The 19,021-nt window shown below is 44.4% G+C and overlaps 1 protein-coding gene across 5 annotated transcripts in view; it reads left to right on the top strand.

Annotated features, from left to right (window-relative positions):
- The window catches only part of RTTN (rotatin), a 125,965-nt gene that overhangs the window by 24,919 nt on the left and 82,025 nt on the right, over window positions 1–19,021 (top strand). For 3 of the 5 annotated variants that reach the window (XM_058676881.1, XM_058676876.1, XM_058676878.1), the window contains 9 exons: window positions 3,601–3,661; window positions 3,695–3,804; window positions 6,624–6,836; window positions 7,882–7,994; window positions 8,887–9,013; window positions 11,549–11,674; window positions 12,208–12,324; window positions 13,981–14,120; window positions 18,017–18,188. In XM_058676881.1, the coding sequence (XP_058532864.1) occupies window positions 3,601–3,661; window positions 3,695–3,804; window positions 6,624–6,836; window positions 7,882–7,994; window positions 8,887–9,013; window positions 11,549–11,674; window positions 12,208–12,324; window positions 13,981–14,120; window positions 18,017–18,188 (1,179 nt within the window). Of the gene's footprint in view, window positions 1–3,600; window positions 3,662–3,694; window positions 3,805–6,623; window positions 6,837–7,881; window positions 7,995–8,886; window positions 9,014–11,548; window positions 11,675–12,207; window positions 12,325–13,980; window positions 14,121–18,016; window positions 18,189–19,021 lie in introns of those variants that run through there. The other 2 variants (XM_058676877.1, XM_058676879.1) reach the window with 2 other exon arrangements.

Genomic DNA, 19,021 nt, shown 5'->3' on the forward strand with positions numbered 1-19,021 from the left:
TTTTTTTTCTTTAAGCTTTGGAACTGTACAAAGTTCCTTAGTGGATTGAGTGTTTAGTCTAGTGGTTAAAACATTTTCATCCTTGATGGCAGTGCCTTGACTTGATGTTTGATTCTTGCTCCTGACTGCACCTGGGAGGCAGCTCCAATGACTAGTCGCAGGTCCCTGTCGTCGCTGTCGGAGATGTGAATTAGTGTCAGCCCTGGTCTCAGCTCGGCCCTGGATGTTTGCTTGTGTTTGGAGAGTGAAGTGAAAAGTGGGAGTGCTCTGGCTCAGAATGGTTGAGTTAAAGTTTGTGCATTTTGGTAACAAGTTTTGTTTCATATTTTATGTTGTTCATACCACAAAGACTTGTTTCTAATTGGTCTTTAAAAGAAACCATATTTCATCCGTGGAAGATCGTCTTTATGTGATTTTTTTTATCTTAAATTATTTTACTTAAATTACTTAAAATTTTGTTCTGCACTAACCATTTAATTTTTTTTGTTTTATTTATTTTTTTTTAAAATTATTTATTATTTAACTTCATTAATTACATTGTATTATGTGACACAGTTACATAGATACTTGGGTTCTCCCCACCCCTCCCCAAACCCTCCCACCATGGTGGATTCCTCCACCTTGTTGCATAACCACAGCTCAAGTTCAGTTGAGATTCCCCCATTGCAAACGTATACCAAACATAGAGTCCAGCATCTTATTGTCCAGTCAAGTTCAACGGCTTCTTAGGTATACCCTCTCTTAACCATTTAATTTTAAAGATGTATTTATATATTTGAAAGGCAATATTACAGAGCGAGTGGCGAGCTCCTCCATCTGCGGTTCCCTTTCCAGATGGCTGCCGTGGCCGATGCTGGCCAGGGTGAAGCTAGGAGCCAGGAACCTGATCTGGTTTTTCCCGTGGGTGGCAGGGGTCTTCCAGGCCCTCAGCAGTGATTTGGAGCAGAAGTGGAACAGCTGGGACGCAAACCAGTGCACATGGGGGATGCTTTACCCGCTCTACCACAGTGTCTGCTCCTACACATTCAATTGTTTTTAAGATTTATTTTATTTTTATTGGAAAGTCATATATACAGAGAGGAGGAGAGACAGAGAGGAAGGTCTTCCGTTTGATGATTGCAATGGCCAGAGCTGAGCCGATCTGAAGCCAGGAGACAGGAGCTTCTGGGCTCCCATGCAGTTGCAGGATCCCAAGGCTTTGGGCCGTCCTCAACTGCTTTCCCAGGCCACAAGCAGGGAGCTGGATGGAAGGTGGGGCTGCTGGGATTAGAACCGGCGCCCATATGGGATCCCGGCATGTACAAGGCGAGGATTTTATCCACTAGGCTACTGTTTAGGGCCCCTGCATATTTAGTTTTTAACCTGTTGTGCACAAAGATTAAACATGTCTTTTTTTATATCTGTAAACTTTAATTTTTGTTTTTGTTTATCTGCCATCAGCTACAATCTAAAAAATTCAATGAAAGAATATGGAACTAATCTGTAAATTTGAAGTTGTGCCTTATTCTTAGAAGCAGTCCTCCGCCCTCCCAGTCTTTCCCGCCCGGGTTGTGAAGCACCTCTTGGTCCAGCGTTTCCACACTGCACAGGCTACCTCTCTGTTAGTCTTTCAGGGGCCATGGTGGTCAGCGGGTTGACCCTTGCTGTACTGCAGTATTTGCTTTCAAGTAACCTTTACTTGACCTAAGGCATAAGAATAGCAACTTTGTTTATCTTAATATTCTTTTAATAGGAACCAGAAAATATGGAAGGATGCATTAATCCTCATCCTGTTTGGAAGCTAGTAACTGCAACAATAGAGGAAAAATGGGGAGTTTGATACTCTGGTTTCAAGCGTCCACTGGGGGTCCTGCATTATATCCCTGCTGGATAAGGGGGACTACTGTGTATTTCATCTTTTTGTAATATGATTATACTTGCTCTTCTCAGAAGCTTTTGCTATCATTTTTTGAGAGAGACTATATGTATGTATATAACTTCTGTAATGATTTGGGCGGTAGTATAATTTTAATTTCATTTGTATTTATTTTAAAATAGGCCTATGAAATGATCCATGTAACACAAAGTATATAGGAAAAAATATGGTATATTTGAGAGTTTGGTGCTATCCAAAGCCTAGTTTAATCCTTCAGATAATTTTTTGGTGATAAAATATAAAACCAAAATTTGCCATTTTGTATATGCACTTCACATTGTATTAAGCTCAGTCATGTTGTTGTACCATGATCATCATCATCCATCTCAAGAAGTTTTTGAAATTTGTACCCATCCAGCTGTAATTCCCATTCTGCCTCCTGGCTCTGGTTCCTCGCGTTTGTGCAGTCATAATTTATACCTGTACCTCTGTATGTGCACTGTATGTTATCAAGCATTGCATTTTGAGTTCATCTGAGTTGTAGCATGAATCAGAATTTAGTTTCTTTTTCAAGTTCAGTAATGTTTCATGTGTTTCCGTACCACAATGGACATCTTGTTATCTGTCCTTGCACTGTTTCTGCCTTGGGCCTTGTGCGTGTTACTGCTGCATGCGAGTGTATACACCTCTCTTTTTGATTTCCTATTTTAAGTTCTTTTGTTCTGTATCCAGAAGGGAAATTTAGTGGGTCATATTTTGCTGCATTTAACTTTTTTTTTTTGAGAAATTGACATTATTTTTTGTGGTTGCTGTACCATTTTAAATTTCTGCCAGCAAAGCATAGGGATTCTAGTTTATGCTATATCCTTGCCATTACTTGTCACTTTCTGTTTTTTAATTATAATAACTGTAATTGTCTATGTAAATTTTGCAGGTTTCATATTACTTAGTTTTGTCTCCCATATATTATTATGTAAAAAATTTTGGACAAATACTAGATTTTATTTGCTTGATTTACACATTTGTTTTCAATATTTATTCTTTGCTGTATTGTTAAGGAAAGGTGGAGGGCTGGAATCCTGACGTGTGCCTGTGGCTGTCTTGCTGTATTGTTTTATTGAGGTTCTCTGTTTCCTAGTTGCTGTATGGGTGGTTGTCGGCAGTTTTAGGATATCCACTTTGTTTTTGCTGTTTTGACTTGTAGGCTGGTCAACCACTTTAATTTTCTGTTCATATTTTACAAATTTTACATATGTTTTTCAATTTAATATTTATAACTCCTACTAAATAGAAAGTTATTTACAAGTTCATAATGGCAGAACATTAACCTGACCACCTGAAGGGAGGACGTTTATACAATTTGATGGTTACTCTTTACCCATTTGCGTTCTCTTATTTATATAATATAAATTTATATAATTTATATAATTATAACTTATAAATATACATAATTTAATCATTAATTAAACATATCCTTTAATAATAATTTACATGATATAATGCCTGCCATGGTATTATGGTCGACAAGCAGCAGGCCCAGTAAATACTTCCAGGCTGGAAATAAGGAATACTGCAAATGTAGGAGGAATTTTTGGTTCATTATGTTTTTTTGGATTTTAAGAAATTCTCAGTTGGGATTTATTGTATTAAGTACTTCAAGTTGTTAAAGTATAGGCATGCTGGAGGTAGTGGATGTTTTCAGAGAGCAATGCATTCTTGCCTTGGTTGTGCTTAACTCTTTCCAGAGAGAGAAGCTGCTCCGGATCTTGGGGTCTCTTGGAGAGATACTGTGCTACCATAGAGGCGGTGGCGGCGGCGGCGGCGGTGACGGTGACGGAGGTGGCGGGGCGCAGCGCCCGCAGCCTGTGCTGCTGCATCACCGGATGGCCTACGTCAGCACTGCGCTGGTGGCAGTGCGCATGCTCCAGACACTTGTCCCTGTGGAGAAGGTGAGGTGGGCGGGACGCAGCCGTGGCTTGCAGCTTAGGTGCTGCTGTAATAAATGCTCTGTCTCATCATTTCATGGTGTGATGTTACTGTGTTTAAAAAGATTATTTGGGAAATGTGGAAATTGAGAAATGACTAATCTTTTCAAAAGTCTCCACAGGCCATTTGATAGAAAATTACTTTTATAATCTGGCAGTTGTTTTTGTTGCTTGTGCTTAATTGTGCTTGTGTGAACTGGTTTGTTTATTCCTTCGTTCATTCAGTGACTAGTTTGTTGATTGCCTGCAGTGGGCTAGGAGTATTGGATGCTGGATAGAAAAACCAAGTAAGTTGGAATGGATCCCTCGACTCAGAGAACTTGGTCTTGTGTAAGCGCCCGAATGTTGTTTACGTTGCCCGTTGCACTTTTTAATGAATCTGGGCTAGTTTAAACGCAGGAATCGTGTCTCCTGTATGAGCATTTCCCCTCCCCCCATCTGTCAGTTGCTGTGCTAAGCACATGGCAAGCCTTGTAAATGCACAATGTTTATATGTGTGCTTATATACATATTCATGTATGCCCACATGTACAGGAAGGGTTCCAAAAGTGTTTGGAAGACAAACTTTTAGTTTCATGTTCCCATGAAGTTTTGAAACTTACTTATGTGTATATCAATAAGTGTGTGTATATGTTTGCGGGTTTAATTGATGCACTTAATATGCCTTTCAATGGAATGAAAGCCATTGAAAATCTGCTGATCTCCATTCTTCAGGGAGTCTGTCTGCTCCTGTTAATACAAGATCTCTCTCTCTAGTGAGCTAGTTCTTCACTTGGCATCTCCCAAGTTCTCCGGCGCGTGGAATACAAACAGTGGTTGCCAGTACTTCATTAGAGTTTCCTTCCTAGTTAGCATGTGTTGATGTTATATACCTGTATCTTTTTCTCATTTTATAATTCAAAATTGTCTGTCATGCAAGGTGGCTTCCTCTGCTTCTGTTTTTGAAGAGTGCAGTCTCAGCGGTGTTTGTGACTGGAAGAGCTTTGTGCCTTGGAGGAGGTTGTCACGTGTCTGCTTAGGAATGCTTCTAATGCTGTGACCTTAGGCTGTAGTCTAAAGATTACACTGTTTTGTTAAATTTCTTTAGTTTACATAAATGTAAGCTTCTGCTGCCCTCTGCCTGGTGCTAGCCCACCAGCAGTTGAAGTAGAGTCTGGACTTTGAAACTTTTACTTTAAAAGTGAATTTTTTGAGCTGCCACTTGCTAAATATATCATTTTGATGTTGGTAAAGCAAAGTGCATCTGTGTAGAAAGTCCTTGAATTTATCTAAATGATTTTTTTTAAATGGTAAAACAATATTTGAAAAGCAGAGTTACAAAGAAGGTGTTGGGCATGGAGAGAGAGAGATCGATGGAGAGATCGAGAGATCTCCCCTCCACTGACTCACTGCCCAGATGGCCACAGTAATCCAGTCTGACCCGTGCTGAAGCCGGCATGCTGGGATTCCCTCCTAGTTTCCCTTGTGGCAGCAGGACCCCAGGCACTCCAGCTGTCCTGTTGCCTTCTTGTGCAGGATTTGGATTGGAGTGGAGCAGTCAGGATTCGTACTGACGCTCGGTGGGACGCTAGTGCAGCTGGCAGGGGCTTAATTGACTGCACTGCAACGCTGGCCCTCGCTACGGGATCCTAACGGTTTTCAAAAAAGTGCTTTATTTTAATTATTTTTGGAAGGCAGGTTGAGGGAGATAGAGAAAAGGAGAGATTGAGAGAAAGAAAAAGTGTCCATTTGCTGTTCTATCCCTCAGATGCCTAAAGCGGCCAGGCTGGGCATGTTGAAGCCTTCTGGAACTTAATCTGTCTCTTGAATGGGGAGCAGGAATTCAAATACCTGTGACATCAGTTGTTGTCTTCCAGGATGTGTGGTAATAGGAAGGCCAAGTGGGAAGCAGAGCTGGGCTCACACCCAGCCCCTACATGGGATGTGGGCACCCTACGCAGCCTGCTAACCACTTGTAAGATACTCATGTTTAGATTAAATGATCCCATGGTAACTGTTAAAAATATTACAGCTGGATAGTCTAAATTAGTAAAGCAAGTAAGATAGTTTTATTTGGAGAAACTCGTGAGGACTAGTCGCTGCGCATGCAGGAGGTGATGTGCTAGGGGCTTGCATCACAAAGCTGGAGCCATCGAGACACTGCTGTCCGCTTCAGTCCAGAGTGGCTCTGTCTGATACATTTGTATTTCAGAAAAAGTATTAATTAAGTGGTGGCCTTGTGTGAGTATGCTGAAACTATTTCTAATATTATATTGAATTTCTCTTTTTTCTAAAAAAACAAAACCAAAAATCAACTTTTATTCTAGTGAATCTATGGTTCTTAGTTTAAAAACTCCATTCAGCTTAAAATGTAGCTGTTAGGACTTGTGTCGCGTGCTTGTGGGATGCCAGTGTGTTCCTGTCTCCGGGCTTAGTTGGTTCACTGTGGAGATTTTTGTGCATGTCCCTGGATCCTTGGAGAAGAATGGCCACGTATTTTAGCTGAGTAGCAGAGGTATGAACAAGGTGTGAGGCCGAGGGAGAGAGAACATGCAGTCCTGGATGTTGGTGTGGGGGACAGAGTGCTCAGCCTCCTGGGCTCTGAGAAATAATGGCATTTGAACTTGAGAAACTTTCCATTGACCCAAAGCAGACATGTGGATGGAAAGTTAGAACTAGAATTTTCTTTGGAACAAGTGTAGGCTTTGTGATAGAGAATCACTGAAAAAGAAGTTAGATTATTGTCTGTATTTTTCTGAATTTTTTAATACTGAAATTTTATTTTTCCTCCTCAATTTATCAAGGCAAATGAATTTCTCCCAGAGCCTATGTCAGCAGCATTATTTCTTCTTTCTTTGGACATGCCTATTTCGTTGGAGTACCCAAATATTCACGAAACCGTTGTGGCCTATTTGGAGCAGCTGAATTCGGAAGGCTACAGTATTTATAAACGAACTGCAGAGGCTGTTTATTCGATTGAATGTACATGTAGTTTCCTGTCTGAGATTGGGAAGGAGGTAAAAAAATTTTTTTTCGTTAATATCTCTTCTAATTCCCATTGATGAAATGCATAAGTATTTTATATTGAAATAGGTGGACATATAGCAGTAAAGTTTTTGGAAGTTAGATACATTATTGCATAGTAGGTCAGTGGCTGGCTTGATGTGCATAAAATTAAAGGAAAGACTTTAATGAATGGTGGTTGCGCATAATATCAGTAGTTTAATAAAGCCCTAAATACTTAATAGCAAGTAACTTTCTGAAGTGACTTACTACATGTGACATACTGATAACTGATATCGCTAGAATTATAATGGGCATTTTAATTGTGACCATGTTTTTACTTATTTTTTTTAGACTTATTTTTATTGGAAAGTCAGACATACAGAGAGGAAAATCTTCTATCCATTGATTTCACTCCCCAAGCAGCTGCAACGGCCAGAACTGTGCCAGTCCAAAGCGAGGAGCCAGGAACCTCCTCTGGATCTCCGAGCGGTGCAGGATCCCAAGGCTTTGGGTCATCCTCAACTGCTTTCCCAGGCCACAGGCAGGGAGCTGGATAGGAAGCGGGGCCGCTGGGATTAGAATCAGTGCCCATACGAGATCCTGGCGTGTGTAAGGCGAGGCCTTTAGCCACTAGGCTATGGCATGGAGCACTGTGGTGCAATTTTGAAATGTGTCTTTCAGCCAAATTATTTTTGTAGCATCTTCTCTGGCCAGTTGGTCACACATGTATTGAATATTTTGTATGTTCCCAATGATCAGGGTATTAGAAGACGGAGTGGATAAGAAAATACATTATCCCTGTGTTTCATAGGGGAGGTAGAGTTCTAAACAAATAACCAGGTAATTGTAACTTTAAGTTATTCAGTGTGTACTGTGGTGTTTACCTGGAAAGTTTTCCTCCCATCTTCCCTCCTGGGGAAGGTGTGGCCTTAAGCAGAACAAAGATGAGCAGTCTCCAGGTCTCCACAGTCATTTCACGTAGCTGCTTAGTTAGCTGTCGAGAACCCTATTGCATATAAACTTGACATTCTTCCTTCCATTGCAATTCTTTTTTAGGGAGACAAGAATCTCTTGGAATTAGTGGAGCTGGCAGACCAAGCCTTGCGTACCTTCTCCTATCATCAGCACTTCCCCCTCATTAAGGAAATCCTCTGTGTTTGTTCAAAGATGTAATATCTTCTTTCTTACTGCAATTATTTGATTGTAGGATGTATTATATATATTTGTGTGTGTGTAAACTTAGGAACAGTGAAAATGAGACTGTTCTTAAGTCTGTTATTTTTTAGTTTAAATTGCTTTTCTGTGCACCTGCCCTTTGACCTGTGCCTGTGTGTGCCACAGACATGCATGTGTGTATATGTACGTATGTCACACACATGCATGTGCGCATATGTGTATGTCCCACGTATCACAATGCATGTGCACATGTATGTGTCACGTACATACATGTGTATACGTGGCTCACATATTGCATACGTGTACATTATGTGTATGTGTCCCACACATATGCGTATCTACATAACTGCCTTAGGACAGTTGGCTGTTTCATTTAGAGATAAATCTTGGAAATGTCATGCTTATACTCACAATGAGTAATCTTTAGTTTTTATACATTTAAAAATTTTTTGATATCCGTTCAGATCAACTACTAAAGCATATTTGTTTTTGCTATTTTAATAAAGTTTTGTTTTGAAGCATTTGTGGTTTTGTACCTTTTTCTTACACAGATTTTTAGAAAGTATTGTGCAGTGGTTACATTTCTTAGAGCAGATTCCGCTTTAGAAGTTAGCGTTTTTCTTCATTGCTTTTGGAAAGAATGAATGCCACGGTGTGATGAACATCAATTAATTGTGGATCTTCAAAGATGCTTTGTGTGCGTGCTCTTAAAAGAACATTTGCATCGACACAGATACATGTTTAGCTATGTTTTCAGTAATATTTTTTAGTTAGATAAGATCTCAATTGCGGAATTTGGAAGGAAGACACCTCTGTTAATATGCTTTGCAGCTTTTTGCTTAGTCGTTTACTGGCCCTGAATGCCTGGGATCTTCCTTCTTGCAGCTGGAAATCGGCACAGGCCAGTCCGTTGCTGCAAGGAGAAAGTCAGAAGGTGCTGCTCCGTATGCTGGCTCACCCCGTGCCGCAAGTGAAAGCTGAAGCTTACCGTGGCTGTCTGCAGATTGTTAAGGTGGGGTTTGGTTTTGTTTAGTTTGGTTTTTGAGTGCTAGTACTGGATTCTGTTATCAAAATTAAATTACTTGCCTTTCAAGATTTTAGAACTATCAGGTAAAAATAGAAGGTTATTACTAATTCTAGGAAATTTGTACTACTGAGTTACCTGGGATAATGTCATGTGCTCTTAAAAGCACTTTTTTTTGTTTTGTTTCTTGCATATAGTGCTCACAGAAGGCTACATTGTTGAAGTCTGCTGCTGTTTCAACTATAGTATTTTTCCCTCTAGTGTCTTTTGATGTTGTGGCTGGTGCTCTGAGGTCTCTTTGCGGTCTGTTGTAATGTACACAGTATTTTTATCTTCGTTAGGACGGAGCATGCGTGTTTACCTTCGTCTCTGAGTTACTGCCAGCCAGTGTTGGCTGAATATTGCTTGCTTCTCACCGTGCTGCGATTTCCAAGTGGAATTTGGGTGTTTATTATAACTTATCATTTTATGATTGTATCTTTTAAACTCTCTTCCATACTTTTTGATATCTCTTAGTTTTATTTGCATAGAATTCCTCAGTACACTAATTTTTCCTTAGCTTTGTCTCCTCTGATTTTATTGTTGTAAACTTTGTTATGAACATTTTATAATTTAGCCTATTTTGAAGTACACAATTTAGTGGCATAGGTGCTTTCACATTGCTGCACCACCGTTGCCATATCTGCAGGAGTTTGGCTATGCTAGGAACTGATGTAAGTGCAAGCATAAAGTATTTAATAGGGACTGGCTTGTTGCACTTAGCCCAATGTCCTCAGGGTTCATCCATGTGTAGCACCTGTTGGAGTTCCATTCTTTTTAAGGTTTAATGGTCTAGTCTATTTTATGTGTATACCACATTCTGTTTATCCATTTGTCCGTCCATTAAACAGGATTGTCATGAAGGTATATTTTCACCTGAAATGTGTTTAAATTTTGAAAAGAACCAGCATAGGGGACCGGTAGTTGTGATACAGTGAATAAAGCCACTGGCTGCAAAATTAACATCCAATGTTGGCGCGCCAGTTTGAGTCCTTGGAAACCCAGATATAATTCTCAGCTTGTGGCTTTGAGCTGGCCTAGAATGGTTGTTGTGTCTATTTGTGGAGTGGATCAGTGGATGTTAGATCTTTCTGTCTGTAACTTTGCCATTCAAATAAATAATCTTAAAAAGAAAAACAAAGAACAGCAGAGAGGAAAGGCTGCAGAAAGAGGGGTGGGTGGTGACTGTCTAGTGCAGCCAGCAAAGAAGACAGGAGTGTCAGTAAGCTGAGAAGGGAGGGTGGGGTGAGAATCAGGAAGACCCTGGTTGGGCTGGCTTTAGAGAGGGCCTCGGTGTTCGTGCGGAAGCTTTTACACAGTGCAAAGGGAAGAGGCCCTGCCGGTGTGGGGGCAACATCCTGGGGAGTGAGGAAGGAAAGTTCAAGGACAGCAAAATCCTTGAAGTACTTGGGCCATGAAGGAGAACTGAAAGATGGGTATTGCCCAAAGGAGGGGATAGATTCACAGGCGCACCAGGAGCTGTCATGGTGATTGCAGTAATCCTGAGAGCCAGGAGATTAAAGGATTGGGAGGAGGCAACTTCGGGTGAATTCTGATATTAGGTGAGTGTGGGAAACAGTGTTGCAAGTAGTGATTAATCTTTGAGAGGATTCATAGCACGTTTTTATTCTAGGCTAGTAGAATCCGGTTGGTGAATTTAGTGATGGGAAAAGAAAGATGTTTCATTAAGGATTATGAGTTATTTTCATTTTATAGGTGAGTCAACAAACCCAGATTTTTAAGTATTTTCAAGAAGCAAGCTAATTTTAAACCCTGGGCTGAGGTGTTAGCTGTTCTAAAAGCTTGGGATATAAAGTCGTGGCCTGTGGACTGAGTTTTATAGTGAAAAGAGTGAATATGCGTATTCTGTGTGTGTGTGTTCACTCTTTGATTTTTGAGTTGTTGGCAGTGGTTAAGTAATAACTTGCAAGGTCAAAAATGTATTTCTGTAACTCATTATGGATTGTGTTTTAATACTTTGCACTGTTCTCAAATGTGTTACTTAAAGTAGTCTTGTTCTCTCACCTGAAATAACTTCTACAAATTATTCTCTGTCAGAAATACTGTTCACTGTCAACAGTTGAGAAATGAATTTATGATAATTAGAATGTATCCTGGTTATTATTTTTCATGTTGATTCCACTTCCTCCATATTGTCTGTTTCTGAAACCTCAGTAAATAAAATGCAAATGCTTTAGGGTAAATGGACTTGATGTCGTTTGTTGTTACTGTGACCCACCTGAAGAGGTTACTGTTGTCTCAGCAGTTTGGCTGTTTTATTGAGATGATCTTTATTGGCAGAAGATACTACAATGTACATCTCAAACAGGCTCAAAACTGTTCAGATCTTTTATGTCTAATGTTAGTTGAAGCAGAAGTTCAAATGAAATGAAAATTAAAATTGGACCTGAATTATAAATATAAGAAAAAGATCTTTTAGAAAAATCAAGTCACTGATTAAAAAATCTTTTTATAATTTTGCAGGAATGTTTAGGTGTCCATAATGTCACAAAACCTGTGTCTTCACTTTGTAATGGGATTAACTTTCTACTGCATCCGAAAGTTCTGTATGAAATCTCTGCATTTGGTATGCAAGAACCCCAAAATGAGGTATAACATGTTAAAAATAGTGTAATAGATTATTATATTTGGATATTCAACCAAGTCAAGATCATATCTAGTAACACTAGATAGTATATTGGGAAATTAAAAAGAAACTTATCTCTGATATATTGATTCAGTTGAATTATTATTGAAATAAAAGGAAATGGTAAAGTGTGGGAATCAAAATATGGAGTATACTTGATTTAAGAGTTCAGGTCAAATGGTTTACTAATATTTTTCATCTCAGATACAAGCAACTATACAGTGGATGCAAACAGGTTATTTCAGTAAGGGATTTTTTATTCTGTGGGAAAAGCATCTTAACATAAAAATATGGATGTCATTAAGACAGAAAAACTAGTTGAGAAACATGTAATCTGTACTATGGATCTTAGAATTGTACACAAGATGCATGAAAGCTGCTCTTTATGTTGATAGAAGTTAAAAAGTAAAGCTGTGGCTGTGGAAGGGACACGTCTGGGGAGAGGCTCCGGGCGCTGTCCTGCAGTGTGAGGTACCGCGCTGCTGTGTGTTGATAGGTGAGTGCTGCTGCCAAGGCGATTCTGCTGCACCTGCTGCAGGGGCGACTGACGATGACAGCGCTGACCTGGAACAGGTTTATTGAGTCGCTCTGTCCAGTCATTCCAGTACTACAGGTAATCTGCACTGCACCTCTGGGATGCCGTTTCTTTCGATAAGTGTGATTTATTTAAAGGCATGCCTACAGCACAACTGCAATGTTGAGAGAAAAATGAGGAGAAGCCTTGAAGGCCCTCCAGAAAAGTGAATGGGAATTGGCTGATTGTCTTGTTCCTGGCAGAAGGTTGAACCGGGGTGGCTAGTTTGGCTCGGTATTTTATGTACCTGGAGAGGAGGTAGAAATGTGAGGCACAGATCTTTGCTATTGACTGAGAACTGGAGCTCAGCTCTACAAAACGTCCAGGTGCACATACCCGTGCTTTTCTATCAAACATTCTACAGCTAACCTGGCTCATGACATCTGTCTGTGCACCTGGATAATTAGAATTATAGCTCAGTTAACAAACTCTTGCAAATAGTCCTTTTAGCAGACCTGAACTTAAAAGTAGAAATAGGTAGTGTCATCTTAACAGGCATACTTCTCTGATATGAAAGCCCAAGCCTTGATACTTTTTAAAAAATTTACTTAATTTGGAAGGCCAGAATTAGAGTTGGTGAGAATGAGAGAGAGAGTGGTTGAGAGAGAGAAAGGATCTCTTTCTGTTGATGTACTCCCCGAGTAACTGTAATGGCAGAAGCGAGGAGCCAAGAGCTTCATCCATGTCTCCCAGGTGGGTGTGGGGCACAAGTAACTGGGCCATGAAGACCGCTGCGTTCCCAGGAGCATTAGGGAGCTAGGCTGGAAGTGGATGAAGCGGCCAGGACTCCCCCAGTTGGGATGCTGACACACCCAGCCACTATGCTCAGTGCTGGCCCTGGTCTCCAGTTTGAGGCTCCTGCAGTGTTTGTTGCATTCCATTTTTGTACTTCGGGACAGTGATTCATCTGTGATGTGCTTCATCTGGGAGAGGTGTCACTGCTACAACCTGGGAAAAAAAGGAAAAGTACTAGCAGGGTTGGCATATATTCCTCCAGTTTTTTGTTTGTTTTTTTTTTTAAAGTTGGAGTTACAAAAGGATGGAAAGATGGGGCAGGGAGGAAGAGAGAGAAGAGTGAGCGAGCTGTTCCATCTGCTGGGTCACAGGCTAGATGGCCCCATGGCCATTGCTGGGCCAGGCTGAAGGCAGCAACTTCATCTGGGTCCCCCACTTGTGGAGTGCATCCGGATACTTGGGCTCTGGGCTGCTGCTTTTCTTGGGCTGTTAGCAGAAAGGGAGATCTGGAGTAGCTGTTCCATCTGCTGGGTCACTGGCTAGATGGCCCCATGGCCATTGCTGGGCCAGGCTGAAGGCAGCAACTTCATCTGGGTCCCCCACTTGTGGAGTGCATCCGGATACTTGGGCTCTGGGCTGCTGCTTTTCTTGGGCTGTTAGCAGAAAGGGAGATCTGGAGTAGCTGGGACGTGAACTGTGCCACTGTGGGATGTAGGGCCTCAGGATGGGCTTTGCTCAGGTGCCACAGTGCTGGCTCCTCCCACTATGTTTTCTAAATCAGGTTTTTACTTTATTTTTATATTTGTTTCTTTTTAGACATCTTACCTCATATAACTTATTTTGAAAAAGTGACTTACGGAATTGAAAGAAATTTCTGAGATATTTGACAAGTATATTGTCAAGTTGAGAATTGCTTGTATAAAATTGCACATAAATTCCTCTTTTAATAACCTCTCTTAGGGCTATGCTGACACAGAAGACCCTCTGGGGAACTGCATTCTCTTGCTGAGCAAAGCAGGTCCGGAGGCTGGAGAGGAGCTTCTCCCTGGGACCACCCGGCTAAAGTCTGTCCTGCGACTTCTGCTGGTGAAAAAGCCCTCGTGAGTACTGGCTAGTGTTCTGGATGAGAAGTAATAATGACAGCTATGTGATGCCGCAGAACTGAACAGCACAAGGAGGGTGATCTTTATTTCTAAATGAGGAAACTATAATGCATGAAGCTAAGCAGAAGTTTGCTTTCCCAGAATGTTACACCCGTGATGGAGTTCTTGCGGCTTGTCCGAGCAGTGTGTGTTGAAGGACTGTGTGAGGTGTGCAGTGCGAGACAGCCAGGTGCACATGGCAGCATGTGTTCCTCGCTTCTCCAGGAATTATTTGCCTTCCACAGTGTTTCTTTCCTAACCATTTGTTCTGAATTTTTATTTATAAAAGTCTAGAGCCTCCGTTGCCTCAGATTCTAACGTTTGATGGATACTTTCATCTCCATTTGCTTCCTTGGGAAATGGGAAAAAGTGTTTTTCTGACCTTGGGTGTAGTTTCATTTTAACTCCAAGAAGAGGAGGAGGAATGCTTTATGTTCCTTCTCTCTGCAGTGCAGCAAGAACCCTCTTTGTCACTCTCTTCAGGGAACAGCAGTTAGACTTTCCTACAGAGAAGAGAAGCCTTCCAGTCAAGTAGGGAAGTACTGATGAAGAGACGCGTCTTGTTTTAAAGACTGAGAGGGACATAAACATGTTCTTCCTGACAGTGGCTAATTTTGTTTTCCCCAGTCTTACCTCAGATGGCCAGACCGAAAGATGATTAGGTGAAAATAAACATTTAGGGAGTGGAGGGAGCAACGTCAGGGGAAGAACTGAAAGTCTGTTGTGGGAGGGTGCGGGGTGGGTGCTGGAGGCGAGGTGGAGGGTGCAGGGTGGGTGCTGGAGGCGAGGTGGAGGGTGCAGGGTGGGTGCTGGAGGCGAGGTGGAGGGTGCAGGGTGGGTGCTGGAGGCGAGGTGGAGGGTGCAGGGTGGGTGCTGGAGGCGAGGTGGAGGGTGGGTGCTGGAGGCGAGGTGGAGGGAGCAGGGTGGGTGCTGGAGGCGAGGTGGAGGGTGGGTGCTGGAGGCGAGGTGCAGGGTGGGTGCTGGAGGCGAGGTGGAGGGTGGGTGCTGGAGGCGAGGTGCAGGGTGGGTGCTGGAGCGAGGTGGAGGGTGCAGGGTGGGTGCTGGAGGCGAGGTGGAGGGTGGGTGCTGGAGGCGAGGTGCAGGGTGGGTGCTGGAGGCGAGGTGGAGGGTTCAGGGTGGGTGCTGGAGGCGAGGTGGAGGGTGCAGGGTGGGTGCTGGAGGCGAGGTGGAGGGTCGGTGCTGGAGGCGAGGTGCAGGGTGGGTGCTGGAGGCGAGGTGGAGGGTTCAGGGTGGGTGCTGGAGGCGAGGTGGAGGGTGCAGGGTGGGTGCTGGAGGCGAGGTGGAGGGTGGGTGCTGGAGGCGAGGTGGAGGGTGCAGGGTGGGTGCTGGAGGCGAGGTGGAGGGTGGGTGCTGGAGGCGAGGTGCAGGGTGGGTGCTGGAGGCGAGGTGGAGGGTGCAGGGTGGGTGCTGGAGGCGAGGTGGAGGGTGGGTGCTGGAGGCGAGGTGGAGGGTGGGTGCTGGAGGTGAGGTGGAGGGTGCAGGGTAGGTGCTGGAGGCGAGGTGCAGGGTGGGTGCTGGAGGCGAGGTGGAGGGTGGGTGCTGGAGGCGAGGTGGAGGGTGCAGGGTGGTTGCTGGAGGCGAGGTGCAGGGTCGGTACTGGAGGCGAGGTGGAGGGTGGGTGCTGGAGGCGAGGTGGAGGGAGCAGGGTGGGTGCTGGAGGCGAGGTGGAGGGTGCAGGGTGGGTGCTGGAGGCGAGGTGAAGGGTGCAGGGTGGGTGCTGGTGGCGAGGTGGAGGGTGGGTGCTGGAGGCGAGGTGGAGGGTGGGTGCTGGAGGCGAGGTGGAGGGTGGGTGCAGGGTGGGTGCTGGAGGCGAGGTGGAGGGTGGGTGCTGGAGGCGAGGTGGAGGGTGCAGGGTGGGTGCTGGAGGCGAGGTGGAGGGTCGGTGCTGGAGGCGAGGTGGAGGGTGCAGGGTGGGTGCTGGAGGCGAGGTGGAGGGTGGGTGCTGGAGGCGAGGTGCAGGGTGCAGGGTGGGTGCTGGATGCGAGGTGGAGGGTGGGTGCTGGAGGCGAGGTGCAGGGTGCAGGGTGGGTGCTGGAGGCGAGGTGGAGGGTGCAGGGTGGGTGCTGGAGGCGAGGTGGAGGGTGGGTGCTGGAGGCAAGGTGGAGGCTGCAGGGTGGGTGCTGGAGGCGAGGTGGAGGGTGCAGGGTGGGTGCTGGAGGCGAGGTGGAGGGTCCGGGGTGGGTGCTGGAGGCGAGGTGGAGGGTGCAGGGTGGGTGCTGGAGGGTGCAGGGTGGGTGCTGGAGGCGAGGTGCAGGGTGCAGGGTGGGTGCTGGAGGCGAGGTGGAGGGTGCAGGGTGGGTGCTGGAGGCGAGGTGGAGGGTGGGTGCTGGAGGCAAGGTGGAGGCTGCAGGGTGGGTGCTGGAGGCGAGGTGGAGGGTGCAGGGTGGGTGCTGGAGGCGAGGTGGAGGGTCCGGGGTGGGTGCTGGAGGCGAGGTGGAGGGTGCAGGGTGGGTGCTGGAGGGTGCAGGGTGGGTGGTGGAGGGTGCAGGGTGGGTGCTGGAGGGTGCAGGGTGTGTGCTGCAGGCGCAGGGTGGGTGGTGGAGGGTGCAGGGTGGGTGCTGCAGGTGAAGTGGAGCTGTATAGTCCTGTGTTGCTCTTCTTGATGGGGTGGCTCCCATATGTGTTCCCACAGTCCCTGAGTGCCATGTGTACAAGTGGGCTAGTGAGTAAGCCTTACTCTCACAAGCCCTCTGAGCAGTGATGGACTGCCTGTTTATTTCTGGAGCCTAAGTCCCCAGCACAGACATTCCTATTAGGTAGACATTTTCAGGACCTGTTTGGGTAGAGCGAATCTGTTATGCAGAATTTAAATAATTTGAGTTGCATGCTTTTTTTATTATTGCATGATTAATCCTGCCTCATGCTATCTAAGCGCCATGAAAACAGGGGCTATGTGAGGTGGCTTCTCTTGGAATCCCAACTATTTCATGGAGCGGTTTTTTGTTTTAAAGATTTATTTATTTTTATTACAAAGTCAGATATACAGAGAGGAGGAGAGACAGAGAGGAAGATCTTCCATCCAATGATTCACTCCCCAAGTGACTGCAGTGGCTGGTACTGCACCGATCCGAAGCCAGGAACCCTGAGCTCCTCCAGGTCTCCCATATTGGTGCAGGGTCCCAAGGCTTTGGGGCATCCTCGACTGCTTTCCCAGGACACAGGCAGGGAGCTGGATGGGAAGAGGAGCTGCCGGGATTAGAACTGTCCCACATGGGATCCCGGGGCGCATTCAGGGCGAGGACTTCAGCCGCTAGGCCCGGCGCCAGGCCCTCATGGTGTGTTTTATATGTAAATACACCTAGCGTGCTTGTTGAGAAGTGGTGAGATCCTGCAGTAACTGGATCTCATTCCTGGCTCGGCCTTGGCTCTGGTCTGCCACTCCCACGTCACCTTCTTTTTTCTATTTCGTCGTCTAGTGGCGTGTAGTACTTAAAATTTTCTTGGAACTTTCCCACCTCTTTCAGATCACCTTAATCCTAATTTCTTCCAAATGAAGACTTTGATGGTAATTGTATTAGTTGTATTTTGATGTTTGAGAGGAATTTGAGTCTAAATGAGAGAAACTTGTCCAATTTAGTGTCTGACTTCTTGAAGTTGACTGTTGATATTTAGTCTGAGTTAATTTGTAATTTGTCGTTCTTTGTTTCTGATTTTTATTTAGTAAATACTGTTAAGTTGAATAATCGTGGTTATTTGGGAGAGACTTAATAGAAAAATATTACTGTTAGTATGACAGATGATGATGCATTGGTTGCGTTCTTATTGTTTGTGATGATGGGCCTTTCTCACAGTCCTGAGCGTGAAAATGGTGACTGAGTGTTCTGTGTTTTCAGGGTTCGTTCACTAGCGTTAAAGCTTTTAGCAGTTCATCTTACCAATGAAGAAGGGGCTGACACAAAGCGCCCGGCAATAGATGCCAGAGTTCTTTCCAGGGTTACTAACTTATTTATTGTGAAAAAGCCCATTGAACTCAAATTAGACGATAGAAGAGAACTGGTTATTAAGGTACTGTAACTTTTTTTTTTTTTTTTTAAAGATTTATTCATTTTATTACAGCCAGATATACACAGAGGAGGAGAGACAGAGAGGAAGATCTTCCATCCGATGATTCACTCCCCAAGTGAGCCCCAACGGGCCGGTGCGCGCCGATCCGAAGCCGGGAACCAGGAACCTCTTCCGGGTCTCCCACGCGGGTGCAGGGTCCCAATGCATTGGGCCGTCCTCGACTGCTTTCCCAGGCCACAAGCAGGGAGCTGGATGGGAAGTGGAGCTGCCGGGATTAGAACCGGCGCCCATATGGGATCCCGGGGCTTTCAAGGCGAGGACTTTAGCCGCTAGGCCACGCAGCCGGGCCCAAGGTACTGTAACTTTTAAGTTGATTGCTTCATCATTGTTTGTTGCCTTTGTGTATCTCGGATTTCTGCAACATTCTCGTCTGTTCCCTGCAGAAGGGGAAGAGGCTTTGTGGCTCAAGACCATTTTGAAACTGTGTTCTGGCTGTATCTAACTTCTGTAGGATACATTTGTTCCTACCATGAGTGCTCACCCTTTGCCAGCCATTATCCCCCTTTCAATTCAGTATATACACATGAGACATAAATGATTTTGAAAACATTATTAGATATAATACAAGGTGAATTTAGTGGAAACAACTTTTGAAGACTTGTAGAAGCATTTCCTGTGATGCCCTTAGGGTACTGAAGGAGTACTTGGATGTCAGTGACTTCCCAGCAGGGATGTGTGTAGGATGAGAAGAGGCTTGTTTGATGTGGCTCTTCACTTCATGTGACAAGCTGCTTCCTGACCCACCACACTGTGGCTACAAAATTAATGTGAAG

The sequence above is a fragment of the Ochotona princeps genome, chromosome 18 (assembly GCF_030435755.1).
Source record: "Ochotona princeps isolate mOchPri1 chromosome 18, mOchPri1.hap1, whole genome shotgun sequence".
Taxonomy (NCBI): domain Eukaryota; kingdom Metazoa; phylum Chordata; class Mammalia; order Lagomorpha; family Ochotonidae; genus Ochotona; species Ochotona princeps.